The sequence below is a fragment of the Macrobrachium rosenbergii genome, chromosome 13 (assembly GCF_040412425.1).
Source record: "Macrobrachium rosenbergii isolate ZJJX-2024 chromosome 13, ASM4041242v1, whole genome shotgun sequence".
NCBI lineage: Eukaryota > Metazoa > Arthropoda > Malacostraca > Decapoda > Palaemonidae > Macrobrachium > Macrobrachium rosenbergii.
The window spans coordinates 22725133-22740111 of record NC_089753.1 but is presented as its reverse complement, the minus strand read 5'-3'; the positions used below and the strand labels follow the sequence as shown (position 1 = coordinate 22740111).

The 14979-nt window shown below is 40.0% G+C and overlaps 1 protein-coding gene across 1 annotated transcript; it reads right to left on the bottom strand.

Annotated features, from left to right (window-relative positions):
• Positions 1 to 598: 598 nt before the first annotated feature.
• Positions 599 to 14344, bottom strand: LOC136845006 (uncharacterized). Its single transcript, XM_067114666.1, has 7 exons — positions 14269 to 14344; positions 9719 to 9774; positions 8015 to 8860; positions 4513 to 4992; positions 3071 to 3214; positions 2760 to 2840; positions 599 to 2355 (listed from the first exon to the last, which is right to left on the bottom strand). The coding sequence occupies exons 2-7, from the start codon at positions 9734 to 9736 to the stop codon at positions 1645 to 1647; spliced, it is 2280 nt and encodes a 759-aa protein (XP_066970767.1). The 5' UTR covers positions 9737 to 9774; positions 14269 to 14344; the 3' UTR covers positions 599 to 1644.
• Positions 14345 to 14979: the final 635 nt, after the last annotated feature.

The window sequence follows — 14979 nt, the reverse complement described above, 5'->3', positions numbered from 1 at the left end:
GTAGGCTATTAAATATTGACGGTAAATCAGATTTGTTCTTAAGCCTAATATTCTATATAAGTGGCCAGGGATCATTTATTATTTTATTCTTTTTAATGTAAATATTTAAAAACACTGGAAATGATTATAGTGTTTTTAAAATATGTTTGTTTTTTACAAATCACATTTCACTTAACCCATACTGTGTTTACCGGGGTTACTAAGAAAATTGTTACATTTTTTTTGTACTTCCTTACAAGTGCTATTCACAACTTCTAGGGATCGTGGTCCATAACGTCTTCGACATAATGTCCACATGGTTTTTAATTGATTTATAGATTTATAGAATAGAATTTGGCATACATACCAAGCACTGGAGCAACTAAGGCCATTCAGCGCTGAAACGGAAATCGACAGCAAAAGTTTGAAAGGTGTAACAGGAGGCGAACCTCGCAGTTGCACTATGAATCAGTTGTTAGGAGAGGGTGGACAGTAAGATGGAAGAAAGAGAGTATGGACGGAGGACAGTAAAAGGAATGAAAGCAGTTGCAGCTAGGGGCCGAAGGGACGCTGCAAAGACCGTTAAGTAATGTTTTTAAGGATGTCAGGAATAGTCAGATTTTTAAAGATTCTTTATTAACAAACATACAAGTACTGCCTTGGTATCAACAGTAGTCTTATGCTTGCCCTGAAATATATGTCTCGGATACAGATGATCTCATTCAGAGCAAGAACTAGCAACATGTATCAAAATTAAGGCACTTGCGCAGCAGTAGATAACAAGTTTCTTCTCGCAGCAATGATATCTTTTATTTGTGTTGTACAGCTCGGTAGGAAAGATCAAAATTATATAACAGTCAGTAAATCATTGTTTTAGGAAAGAGGTACAAGACAGACTTGAAAAACTTATGTTCTAAAGGCTGGAAAGTGTTCACTTATAAAGCCTTGTTCCTTTGAACCAATTTTAGAGTGAATCTTGTCATTTTCAGCTAATGAAATCCATCCAAACCAAAGTCAAATGTATCAGCATACACTAGCGTTTAACCTCACAGTATGAGAATAATTTAAAGTTGTGAAAAGGAATGAGAACATCTTGATAATCATCTTGGAAAGTGAAATTGCTATTCTTGACGTCAAGCTGAACGGAAACATGTTAATGCAGAGAAGTAGATTGGAGGCATTTCAGTACTGAAGTGGAATAGGAATTTTTTTCTTTGCAGAGGGGACCGGCTGGTTACGAAGTGGAAATGGAATGGCGAAATGGAATTGCGGCCCTTCCTACCAAGAAAGTAGATGGAATTTGAAGAGGGGACACCACGCTTTTTTCAGGATTCGGAAACATAATCATGCTGCGTATCAAACGGTCACATTTCATTGTTCTGCTGTTCAAAGTATTTCTGTATATGTTCTACTCTCTGAGGATGAGTTGGACGTCTGCCAAGGTTTTACACTGGAAAGTGTATCTGTTCGTTTTATTTCGATATAAAGTTCCAAGTGCATAGTACGTCTGCTTGGGTTTCCCGTAACTAATTTTATTTAGTTGCACATAAAAATAAAACTACTAAAAAATTAAACTAGCAATTCGGACTCCAGTAGCATATGTCATTTGTGATTCTTAGGAAAAAAATTGCTTTACACAAAGCACTGGCACAGTTTCATTCACTTCTATGACAAAATGGGGTTCACCGGATTAAAATAGAAAGTTTTAAATCTACTATCCTCCCACTTCGGCTGCGTTCCACCAAGAGATTTAGAAATAGGATCAAGCTCTTCGTAGATTTTCCTAAGATCATATTTTTGGGCGTAGAGCCTTAAAGCCCCACAGAGTGCCTGTACGAAATGCGTCCCAAAACGAGGATTCCGACGGGCAGTTATTCCTTCTGTGGCAGCGTGAATAGTAACCAGGTCCCTAGGGACATCCTTCACGGCATCACATTCGTTCATCTCCGAATCCAAGCCACGACAAAAGTTCGCGAAGATTATCTTGGGTTTGCTTTTCATGGAGGGACACGAAGTGTTCGTCAGTTTGCTCCAGACGTCCTGTTGCAAGTCGAGCATTTCCCCGTCTTCGGCGTAAAATCTGTAAGCTTCATTTCCATGGCTCAAGAAGAAGAGGATTAAGGCAGCCACTTTCTCCAGCTCTGGGCTCAGCCGGATTGTTTCTATGTAATCCCTCGTTTCCTTGGCAGTCATGTCCTCTAAGGGGATGACCTTATATCCCATGTCCGTGAAAGTTTTCACCAGGTTAACTGTATCTTGCTCTGCACCCTTCCTCTCCTTGGGGTCAGTCCTCTTTCCAGTGAACTTGTAGTTGAAGACGTACACAAAGCCTCTGGGTTCCGTGTTCACCTCATACGGCTGTACTTGTGCAGTGCTCTGTCGACGAGAAGAAATGCTCCTCGTTATACAAAAAAGACAATAAAATCGACAGTGGGAGAAAATCCTTTAGATAGACCATTTCAGATTTTTCTTTTTTAACGTTACAGGGTAACTGTGATTTCAATAACAATGCAGGTTTTAGCATTTTCTCCCAATAATAACAACACTGCCCACATCGCAGTTCACTTTCATTAAAAACTGTTCTGCAAAAGAACATCTTTGCAGCAGCCTCTGTAATCATCGAGGAACCATCGATGAGACCATATATATGTATGTATATATATATATATATATATATATATATAGAGAGAGAGAGAGAGAGAGAGAGAGAGAGAGAGAGAGAGAGAGAGAGAGAGAGAGAGAGAGAGAGAGAGAGAGAGAGAGAGAGACTTAATACTTACCTCTCTAGATGTATTTGGATCCTCTGAGCTCTGAGAAGGGTGGAGAGGTTGACCACTGGGGCTGAAGCTGTTTTTCTGCAACTGGTCCAAAATAAGTCGTTTATGTTGAACTGAGTCCGGAAGCCATGATAAATCAACCTTAGTGTTCCTAAATCAAAATACCTTTTTGTTTTCAATTGTTATTCATTGCAAGCAATTCCAGATTACCGTATTATCAACCAGTGACTTGGTGAGGCATGCCAAGGTAAGAGAAGACTTTTCCTTAGTAGCCATAGTGCAAAAGAAGAGTTTTGCTGACTGTGGTTTCTTACCTGTTTCTTGTGTTTGGCGCCATCCAGGTGTTGCTGGAGATTTTTCAGACCATTTAGAGTCACACTGCAAACTTGACATTTATATTCGGATGAGTTGTTGTCCACGCAGAAAACGAGGCCTCTTTCGAATGCGACCGTCAGGGCCTGCAGGGACAGCATTTCCTTGCCAAAAACAGTTCTTTCAGGAACATCACCTACTCTGAGGTCAGTCTGTGATACTGCGACCATATTTGGTGCGGAAATCATTTAGACGTATGGAATCATTCTCGCCCGGTGAGATTGCCATTCAATGTTGTAGAACCAACAACTCTTAGTCTATTAGCAGGCTATTAGACATAACCAAATTTCCACTGCCAAGTAACTGAGAGGTTGCACTCTTTTTTTTTTTTCAGGATGTTTCCAGACTACCCGGTCAGAACTTCTGCCGAGTGGTATCGCAAGGAATAGTATCGAAAGTTCGAGTGGCCGTTAAAGCCACTATACGATGATCTAGGTACCAGGTAGCAAGAATCAGCACCAGGAAGAGCAGACCAGCAGAAGGCAGCATATCTAACGACTTCCGTCGTTTCCTGTAGAAAGAAGAAACCCAGACCTTTATTTGGAGAGGAATTAATTTTAGAGGGTGCTACCAGAGGGAGCCTTTCTGGCAGGGAGAGAAGAAGGGTGTAAACAAAACCTCCACAAGTTACGTTCAATAAAGTGAATGAATTTGATATTTTCTTTTAGTAAGTGTTTTAATCACACTGTCTTGTGGAGGTTTTGTTTACACTTCCTACCTCTCTAAAAGATGTCGCTCCTTCTAACAGCACCCGCTAAAATTAATTTCTCTCCAAACGAAGCTCGGGGTTTTCTTCTTTCTATGTGCGATGATGACAGTCGGGAGAGATGCTGCCTTCTATCGGTCTGCTGTTTTTGGTGTTGATTCTCTCTACCTCGTACCTTGGTCATACACGAAGTGACTTCAGCCTCCACATTTTGGCCTCCTCCCTGCGATGCCACTGACCGACTTGGGGCAACCTCGAAATATCTTGAAAAAATAATTTCATAAAATCTCTGAGAAAACTGTTATCAACATGACTCATGAATACAGAAAACTTCACTCATACTTTATCAACTTCGTTTCTGAAAACTAAACTTAGGCACAAAATTATCATATGCTTTACAAAAGAATCTCGAACGTAAGTGAAAATTACAGTCTTGGTTTTTTTTTTGTTGGGGGCGGGGGAGCACTGCAACAGAGAACAGTGATCAGAAGGAACTTTATAACAGAATAGGGCAATCTCGTCAGTTAAACTATGACGGAGGTTAAGTACACACCTCGTCCCTGTATTTGATTTTTAGTATAAGGTAAGTTAAGTGTGAGTGCTACAAGAAAAGAGGAAAAGGTACCTAAAGTGTTGTACCCTTGTGTGTACTACTGTAACTACTTTCAAACTACTTACGTCAAAGTCGACATCATCTCCAGCGTGCGAATTTCCAGGTGGCTCCCGGACTGAAGAAGAGCATTCTGTACTTCGAGCGTAAGCATTGCTCAGGTGAGGAAAAGTAGGCTGCCCTGAACTGACACCATGTTTCTTGAGATGCTCCCTGCTCTCCAAATGTTGCTTGAGAGGAATAACTCCATTGCTTAAGGTATCACAGAAGACGCACTTGAAGGCACTGTCTTCTGTGATAGTAATGGTGGAGGCAGCTGCAGCTTCTATGATATTCTGAGGCAGGAGCTCCAGCAGAGATGGAGGGCCTCGACCCAGCTGGGATACGACAAGCCTGGCACTCGCTTCCCTGTGGGTCTTGTGCTTCAGGTGATCTTCCGTCTGCTGCGTGGTGAAAGATATTCCGCACACTTTGCATGTATACCTCAGGGTTTCAGAGTTGTAGACCAAGACGTTGTCATTAACGGCTTGAAAAACAACACTATTCTGCTGAAGGGGTGCAATATGAATCAACTTAGGTCTCAAATAGTTTCAGACTGTTGAGCAACGGCAAGATGCTTACAGTTCAATACAGATAAGAGATGAATTGCAAAAAAAGTATGGTAAGTACAAAAGGTTGGGAAGAGACTCGAATTGTCTCTGGAGGGCAAGGTGGGAATGTACGAAGGGAATGTTGAGCTAACTCTCTTTTATGGAAAAGAAGTGCCCATGAAAGAAAGAAGGTTCTAGCTGTTGAGATTAATTATTTATGGAAGGAGGATATTAAGGCATGATAAACACTGAAAGAGTAAGAAATATGAATATGTATAGACACAGTAAAAAGGTTATTCGGGGTAAAAGGGTAAAAGGATGGAAAAGAATGTTTTGGGATGCTTTGGTCATGTGGAAAGAATGGAGGACAATGTTTTTATGAAAAGAGAATATACCAGGTGTTTCGAAATTAGAGCACCCCCCTCCACAGAACAAATGGAAAGTTATGAAGTTTTCTGCTATAGTCTATCTCCAAATACATTATTTTAAGTTTCTATTGAGCTATTTTTCATTTTACATTTCTTGTATTTTCAGACTGAATGACGGAGTTAGAGACAGCCATGGCTAACAACTCGGAGGAAATCACATGGATTGACCAAATCCGGGCTATAACCTTCAGAGAGGCCAGGGATGCTGGCGCATCCTTCATTTCACGTTCCTTGATAGCTAAATACATTAAAAGAGATTAATCCTTTGTTAAAATAAACTGGAACAAAAATCCATAAGACTGTCATCGCAAAAAGAGTGAGAATCTTGGAAGGCCTGAAGTCCTTTCTCAGGAGTCAAAAGACATTATAGCTGAGGCAGTGGGTAGACCAAGAAAATCTTTACTTAGATTGGCGCTTGAACTAGAAATAAAAAGGGGAAAGAAGAGAAGTTATAGTGCTGTATATCGTGAGCTGAAAAAATCTGGTATCAAACCATTTCATGTTATCAGCAAGCCCAACATCACTCGGCAACAGAGAGAAGACCGTGCATGGTTTTGTGGTTCATTTCTTAAAGACTGGGATGAAGCTGACTTTCTCCATGTTGCCGCATCAGATGAATTCTTCATTTACACAGTCAGGAAGCCAAATCATAAAAAAATGACATCATTTGGGCTGCAAAGTTGGATGATATTAGTGATGATGTGCGCTATTGCCAAGCTGTGAAATTTCCTGAATGTTTGGGAATTTTTCTTTGTTTCACAGCCAAACAGTTAATGTGGATCATCAAAGAAAAAGGACAGTCATGGAATGTTGAATACTTCAGAGAAACTGTGCTTACTGGTGGAGTATTTCCTTTCCTCAAAGATCCCGAAAATGTGTTATCTGTTGAAGAAGTCACATTTTTGCACGATAAGGCACCATGTTTCAAGGCTCTTCAGACATAGGAGCTGCTTCAAAACAGTGGTACTGATTTCTTCTCATCAAGTGAATTTCCAGGTAGCTGACTTTCATGTGTGTGAAAACATTGGCAGTATCTTAAAGGATTGTGTTGAAGTGCGCACAGTGAACTATGATGGCATACCAAGCCTTGACGACCTGCGAAGAGAGGTGACCGAAGTGCTCAGGGAATGGAGTTTGAGTCTCAGCTTTTTTGTGATTTGCTGAAATCATACCCCCCAAGAATGCAGGCTGTGGTACAGGCAGATGGAGGCCACACAAAATATTAAATACTCAGAGAGAAACTTAAATAAATACCTGTTCTGATTTACTTTTGTTTTTGTCCATATCAATTTTAGTTTATGCTGTAGAGGTGGGGGGGGGGCTCTAATTTCGAAACACCCTGTAATTCACAAGTATTAGTTTACAACCATGATGATGTGAGTTTTCCTTGACATAATGAAGTTCTGTGCACCCCAAAAACTGAAAATATGATGGATTTTACTGCATATGCTGTACCTCTGTCAATATTTTGAAGGGAGAGGAGTGTGAGATACAGACAGGAAGGAAATCAGCAATGAAGCAAAGCAATGAACCAAGTTTGTTCTGCTTCAGTCACCAAAAATTTCTAAATTTCCCTCAAAAGCAATCTGACACCATAACGGAAAATGGTCATCCGAAAATGAACGAGAGAAACGGACAATGATTTGTGATAAAAAAAGAAAATGGAAAAAGGTAGGGAATAGATTTACTGAGTGACTTTATTACAAAGGGACAAACACAATGCCATCAATTACATCAGAAATAGACCGGACACAGAAGTGCGCGATGAGAGTTTGCAGAGAAGAGTGGTGCCCCGAGCAGCTAGTTTGCTACTGGGTCCCTATGCCAAATCATGCCAAGAGCCTTGGAAATTCTTGTGAAAAAAAAGGACTTGTGGGGTAGATGGTCAAAAGGGAGGCAAAGGATTAAATGGCTTCATAAAGTGAGGGAAGATTTTGAGAAGGGACTAGTGGACAAAGATGCTCTCAACAGAACTCGCTGGAGAAGAAGCGTTAGGGACAGTGGTGGGGGTGAAGAAGATATATGACCATTAATGGATACTGAGGATTAGGGATAAGGTGAGCACTGAGTAGTTTCAAAGGCTTAAGCTACTGTAGAAATAAGCGTAACAGGTCACTAGCTGGAGAGGTCAAAGCAGTTATCACTTGCATCTAAAGGTTGTAAGTGGTCACAATTCCAAGACAAAAGATTAATACCAATGTCCAAGGTAAGACTAAATGGTAACCTGATGAATTTCCAAGATTGTCTGTCACTGGAATGGATACAGTTCTTTGACAATTCTTCCCAATGCTAGCATTCTAAGATTCTACAGTCTGGAATTATCCTCCAATTTTTATATCCTTGTCTATAAAAAATATTAGCATGAGCATTTCACTTCGTAGTAAATTTGTTGTAACAGTTATAAATATTATTTTTATTTCTAATCAGAACCATAACAGAAAGAAAATTAAAGCAAAAGAGATGATTTCTAAGAGGAAATCTGCTGAATAAACTATTGGTCTTTTGAAGCCCTTTTATTCAAGCAAAGTTTAAAAGTTGTAGGGTTTCCTTACCGGATCCAGGTAATGCGCTCCTGAATTAATGAGAGGCAGTGAAGGTCTTGTCGAAGGTGATGAAGAGGTAGCTTCTCTACTTCCGGAAATCTTGGGGAGGCTGTTTATTGCAGACGTGGAGAGACTTATTGGCTGAATAGGAGACAGGGGTGTTGGAAACCTGCTAGGGCTTGTCTCTCTATGAGAGGGCTGGCTTCTGTACAATCCTACTGGCTCTGGAAGCCTCGGATAAGATGGCTCTAATAGTGAAGTTCCATTCGGTACATGTTTCTGGTCATTTCTAAAAGTAAGGGTTGGAATCGGGGTCGTTTGGGTACTAGGTATTGTGCTAGTACATGTTGGGGTTAATCGTCGGGGTGGTAGTTTAACAAAACTCTCAGACCCAGGAGCTACTAAAGGACTCGTCACGGATCTGGCTTCCTCCAACCTGTTGTTGTTTGCACCAGTCACAAAGGAGGGTATCCTAAGCTGAGCTCCTTGGAGTTGCTTTCTGTGGTCAGCTCCCACTAGGTGTTGAGTGAGAGGGGCATATCCATTCAAGTCCTTGCTGCATGCTTTACAGCAGATACCATAAAATCCTTCTGGTGACTGTGACACTTCTATGGTCCCCTCTTCAACTGCTCTCTTGATCTCAGGAGTGAAAAACTTCTTTAGCGACTTGGGACAGCTTCTTATGTGACTAATAGCATACCTGAAGGCGGCCTCGTCATGCTTCTTGGACTCTAAGTGCTGGGCAAGTGGAGCATCCCCTGTCATTGATTTGTTGCACAATACGCATTCATAGTTCAATGTTTGATTACTGTATCTGATTATTCCATCGTTGTAAGCTTCTTGAATAAGTGGGTTCTGATGAAAAGAAAATAGGACAAAAACTTAAAAATTTTCAACAGCAAACACCAACAAGATGGGATTACCCATATAATTCCCTTTTCTAATCCATGACCTATGGATCAAAAAATGAAAATGATGGCGGAGGCAGATAGCTAAGAGTAACACTTTACTTTAATAATCTTAAGAAAGAAGTTTTTCGGTTACTTCCAGTATAAAAAATTTGGTGAAATATTGATGTTCGTCTAAGAGGAAAAGATGAGGATAAATGAATTCCACAAAGGGAAAGTCACTGTAGGCTACTGTTCTATTCAAATATAAGTGAAGATGTATGAGCTATACGAGATCACACTTTGAGTAATCATGAGAATGCAAACTAAATTGGGTCATCTTCATAAAAAGATGGCAGTGACGGAAACTAAAGTCTCAACAAGACAGGAACTATGACTTAAGGCGTGAGAGAGAAAACTGAGCACAGTACGAGTGATAGATCAAGGTCGACTTTTTTTTATCTTTCCTAGATGGTGACCACAAGGCGTTTTCGGGGTTGTTATCTAGGACTATCATTTCTTGGGGGTCATTATCTTTATGATATTTAGTCTTTTTTTTATGTTTCTGCATAATCCCCAACGGGCTTGTACTAAACATGCCGCAAAGGTGGATACATACCAGGTTAAAAATTTTTCCCTTGGGGGTCACTATCTAGGAAAGATTTTCTTTTTTTGTCTCTCATTGAATGTTAAAATAAATTGACAAGCATTATGGCAGACTGTTTATAGTTTACACTTAAACCAATTTTGTATGTTCCTAAAGAAATCACTTATCGTAAAACCCAACTGATGGTTATTCACTTGATTTATACAGATATCTACTTACTGTCTCTCCTGCTGACATCCTTTGCCTCGGCGTTATGTCGGCTCCCCAGCCGTTGCCTGCAAAATATGCAAAAGTCAGAGTTGCACAGAATTCCCAACTTCAACTGGTATATGCTACATGCAAACTTGTATGTCAAGTCTGAATGCATTTTGTGAGGGAAGACGCAGTTCTGAGTTAGGTTAACTTTGCTCTCTTCTCCCACACAAAGAACTATATAAATGTCATATGAGTGTATTCAGTTTGGAACTGCGCACTACAAGGAACTGCATGGTTATTCTTGAGTGTATTTAGCCACCGAATACTCCGTGGATTCTGCCACAATTTAGAAATACCTTCCAACTCTGGGCGTATGGGGTTGCTAAGAATCTCTGGTGCTACTCCGGCTTGTTATCTACTCATCACCTCTCAGATGCTAGTACTAAGCATGGCGGAAGCTCGATGGGACGCCGTGTTTAGTACTAGCCCCTGGCTCAATGATACCATTTAATTTATTAATATAATTTGTCGACCACACAATTTAGAAATGGGTGTACTCGTTTATAATACTTTGATCCCAGAGGGGCTAGTGCTAAACACGGAGTCCCATTGAACTTCTGCCATGTTTAGCACTAGCACCTCGGAGGTGATGCGTAGATAACAAGCCGAAGTAGCGCCGAATCTCTTGGTTTATAAATTCAAAAGATGAATGGCAAATAAGAAACTGGAACCCAAGAACCCCGAGTCAAATTAGGATCCAGGAACAGACAAAAAAACGAATTCAAGAGCTCTTTGTGAAACACGGTACAAAGGAATGGGAGACAGAACTGGGAGAGAGGGAGTAGGCATGATCTTATCACCAAATTTTCGAAAGTCAACGACTGACTTGAAGGAAATGCGCAGTAGATTACTTCTTGGAAAGACATAAGTCAAAACAGTGCAACGTGGGTGTTATGGTGATATGTACCAAAGAATAAACTTGCTGAAAGAATGAGGGATGAATGGTGTGCACGAAATGCCACAAAGAAGCATGATAACTGTTGCTGGTGGTATGAATGTAAAAGTTTGCGGGAACAATGAAGGTATCGAGGTTGTAATGGATCAGAAAGGCTGGGAGAGATTGCACACGAGAATGAGATGTAATTTATTAGTTTTTGCGCTGCAAATAAAAGCACCCAGTACAACGTTGGGATGCTGGCATCTACTCACGATAGATTTGAAGTTATAGGAACCATATCTGAGGGGAACCGGACAATCAGTGACTGGTTTAACTTGAAGAATGTATATTAATCTGTTAAGGCCTGTCCACGCTAGGAAACATTGTTTGGAAACAAAGTTTGCAAACAGTTTGGAAACTGTTTGGAAACACTTTTTACCGTATATTTGTTTCCCACCCAGAATGGAAAACATTTAGTGTTTCCGTGTATGTATATATACATGGTTTATATATATATATATATATATATGTATGTGTATATATATATGTGTATATATATATATATATATATATATATATATATATGTATATATATATATATATATATATATGTATGTATACATAAATATACATACATATATATAAACACATATAGACACTTATACATGCGTACTTATATATATGTATACTTGTACATCTACATACACATAAACACACCGGTATGTGCAAATACATATGTACACATTCGAACGAAATCGTTAAAACCCTTTCCATCTACTCTCAATTCCGCCAGAAGCGAGTCAGCATGACACGCTCCCCTTTCTACGAACTTCCTCCCCAACTTCTTCTTCTTCTTTCTCCAAGTAAAACACAGAGGCTACTGCACCAGCAGGCATCCTGAGATTCCTGACGACAACTGGGGTCTGGACAGGAAGCATTGTTTGCAAACTTTGCTTCCAAACAACGTTTCCCAGCGTGAACAGGCCTTTAGAAAAGCAGCGTTACGACGCAGGGTAACAGGAAGGCAGCCTTGGGTACTGGATGAGTCATGAGGTACAAAGAACAGACCAAAGCAAAAGGTGTATGTACACAAATTTCAGGGAGGAGATGACGAACACAAAGTACAGCATGCTGGGTAATCACACATGGACAGGGAGGTTTGAAGACTTGCAATAAGAGTTAAGAGAGAATACCTGTAACAACAGATCCGGTGAGGCTGACAAAGCCAGGCAATCAGGAAGTGGCATTGGTTTTAGTCTAGACCAAACAATTATTGATGGAATATCCATAAGTGAAAAGAAAATGAGAAAAAATCATGTCAAAAGGAAGTATAGGTCAATAGAAAGATGAAGCTGAGTGGAACATTTAAAACAGGCATGGATAAAAGATATGAAGAGGATCATTTGATTCACATGACAGGAATAAAGAAACTTAGAAGATGGAAACCACGATTTTTTTGTATATATAACTGATAAAATGCCTGGAGATGAACAAGTTTTGTACAGTACACTGGAAGGATCAAATAGTCTAGTAGGAACAATGTCAGCAGCGTATGGCATTCAAAAGTCACCTGATTTGAAAAAGCCCAAAGCCCACAGACCTCTTTGTTGAGGGAGGCTGGAGCAGTGGCGTCCCTATATGGGGAGGCCCGGGTCCCCTAGTCAGATGCTGGGGGCACCGCCCCCCCCGCCCCCGCGTTGAAATTCCCTTTGTGGCTAAACTTCAACTCTTTGGTGGTCAAAAGCAGACTTATAGTTATAGGATTCTAACACAAATGACATGTTTGTTCATGATATTTTGATCCAACTAAATGTTATCAACTTATGTATGAAGTGACTGAAAGTAGTCATTGATGATATACACTTTTTAAGATAAATATTTACATGACAAGGATATTATACTGTGGTTGAAAATTAAAACTTGATCACAGAAATGAGGTTAGTGTTGAATATAAGGTTGTGAGGAAATTTACATTACAGTATTTGATACATTTGCATATAGTAAGAGTTGACAATTAATTGAAAATTGAGCTCTATCAATTTCAAATGCAGGTTTACTAATTACCAATACTATTATTATCCTTCGATCACATGGATATATACCTTCGAAAATAGTATCTTTTACTAATTACAGAATTGGCACATTAGTTTTTTGTAATTTTCTTTGGCCCCCCAAAAAAATATCTTAGCCCCCACCTAGGCCACCCCACTGAGGGAATGCCAGCTACGCCACTGGGCTGGAGACAAAACGTTAAAAAACAATGAACATCCCCCCCCCGCGCTGAACACGTGTTTCTCAAGGCAAAATGTCTGTCCGACACATGCCCGCGAACCAACGGAAACCGGATGCTTGTCTTGCGTCGTCCTGAAGCGTCACTTCATAAGCTACAGGTCATTTGTTACTCTCAAATTCCATTCGTTGTCAGTTACAGATCACAGGTTCTTTGAGACCTGATGGCACCCGAATAAGCTGACGTGTACGCAGAAATTCTACTTGCCTTTTTACGTGTGTGTGTGTGTGTGTGTGTGTGTGTGTGAAACAGGAATCACTATTCTGATGGCATTTATCTCAGATCGCGGCCCATGACGGCTAATTTCATCCATAACAACCGATCAGAAAGGAGGAAAAAGTCGTGTCATATCTTCCAGTCTTCTGTCAGTAAACTTCAAATCTCCCCAAATTCATGGATTAACTTTATCATAAGAGAAAGGTAAGCGAATAAAATGGCTGAGAGGTTAGAAAAAAATTTAAAAATAAAAACTTTCACGATCAATTCTACAAAGATGTAAGTTATATTTGACGCTAAAGGAAAGCTGTCGTTATTCTGTTACAAGGACTTCAGGGCTACTGAGGTGAGCGTTGAAGTGTCTTTCGACTTCCTATTTACACTTTACACCACTGATAAATGTGCAGGATAAACAGCTATTTCCTGCCCGCCATGTCTCCCGATCCTTTTCTCGGTTGCAGAGGAACAGCAGTTGGAAAGCTTCGCAAACGCTGTCCGTTCTTCACTTCTTCTTCGACACCTAGTGATTTGCACGGTGTCGACTTGAATTTTTTATGACTATCGAGTATCGAGCAGTTTTACGTGGCTGATCGAGCCCCCGGTTACCTTATATCTTATCCGCCGGTTACATTATCTTCACACAAAGAAAACAAAAATAACTGCAGAGAGCGATAACTTTCTTATTTTTTTGTCTGGGTAAATTTGAAGTCTACCCTTGCGGCCGTTACATTCCCAAGACGGGCCATTTTCCTAATAAGCACCAAAGAAAGAACATAGACGATGTCACTTCCAAGCATGTATGTACCTCCATACTACAGGTTACCTCAACAAGGTATAACGGTGATGGTAACGAAAAAAATATCTCGGTGTTCATGGCAGTCATCAAACCTGTTCAACACGGACAATCCTCGTTCCTGGGCTGCAACCTTGGCTCAGAGCACCGCAAGCATTTTGCTTTTGAATAAAAGGCAAAATGTATCACTCTTTCCCCCCATATCGGCGGTTACCTACTCAGCCTGAAGAGGGTGGATCACACGAAACGGAAGTATGACCCAGAGATTGCCAAAATCGACGTGTAAAACTCACTTCTCAATCAAAAAAATCACTGAAGTTATAGCCGTCACCACTAACCAGTTGCACTTGTCGCGTGTGAAGCGCACACTCCACGCAAAGTGAGGCGGCACACGATGTTGTAGTAGTAGTACCAGGCCAGTTGCCAAGCGAACTGTTGTAGTTACTGAAACACTATGGTATATTATATATATATATATATATATATATATATATATATATATATATATATATATATATATATATATATATATCTATGTAGGCTTCCTTGACGTGTTTCATTTGGTTTGTCTTAATGCCTCATTGAAAACCAACTGAGATACTGGTTTGTTTATAATTATTCTTTTAAAAAATAATTGACGAAGTTGTACAGTGCTCTCAGGTAAAGTTAATGTTTGTTATCACTTAAGATAAAATAATCTGGATGCTATGTATTATATATATATATATATATATATATATATACACACACACACACACACACTTGCGTGTGCGTGAGTATGCAGAGAGAGAGAGTGAAACTTCATTTACAAGTAACATCCAATAAATTGATTAAAGAGTCATGCATGCAATGAATTCTACAACAAAAAAAGGGGGAGACTCCAAAATGTAGTTTTACTTCATTTGTTTTATCGACTTCCAAAATACGTCACGAACAGAGAGAGAGAGAGAGAGAGTTAGCTAATAACGTTTGCTGCTCCTTCCTTCCGTCCAGCTGTAAAAAGAGTGAGAGAGATAGAAAGCGGGGGGAGAACCCTTACTTTATTTATT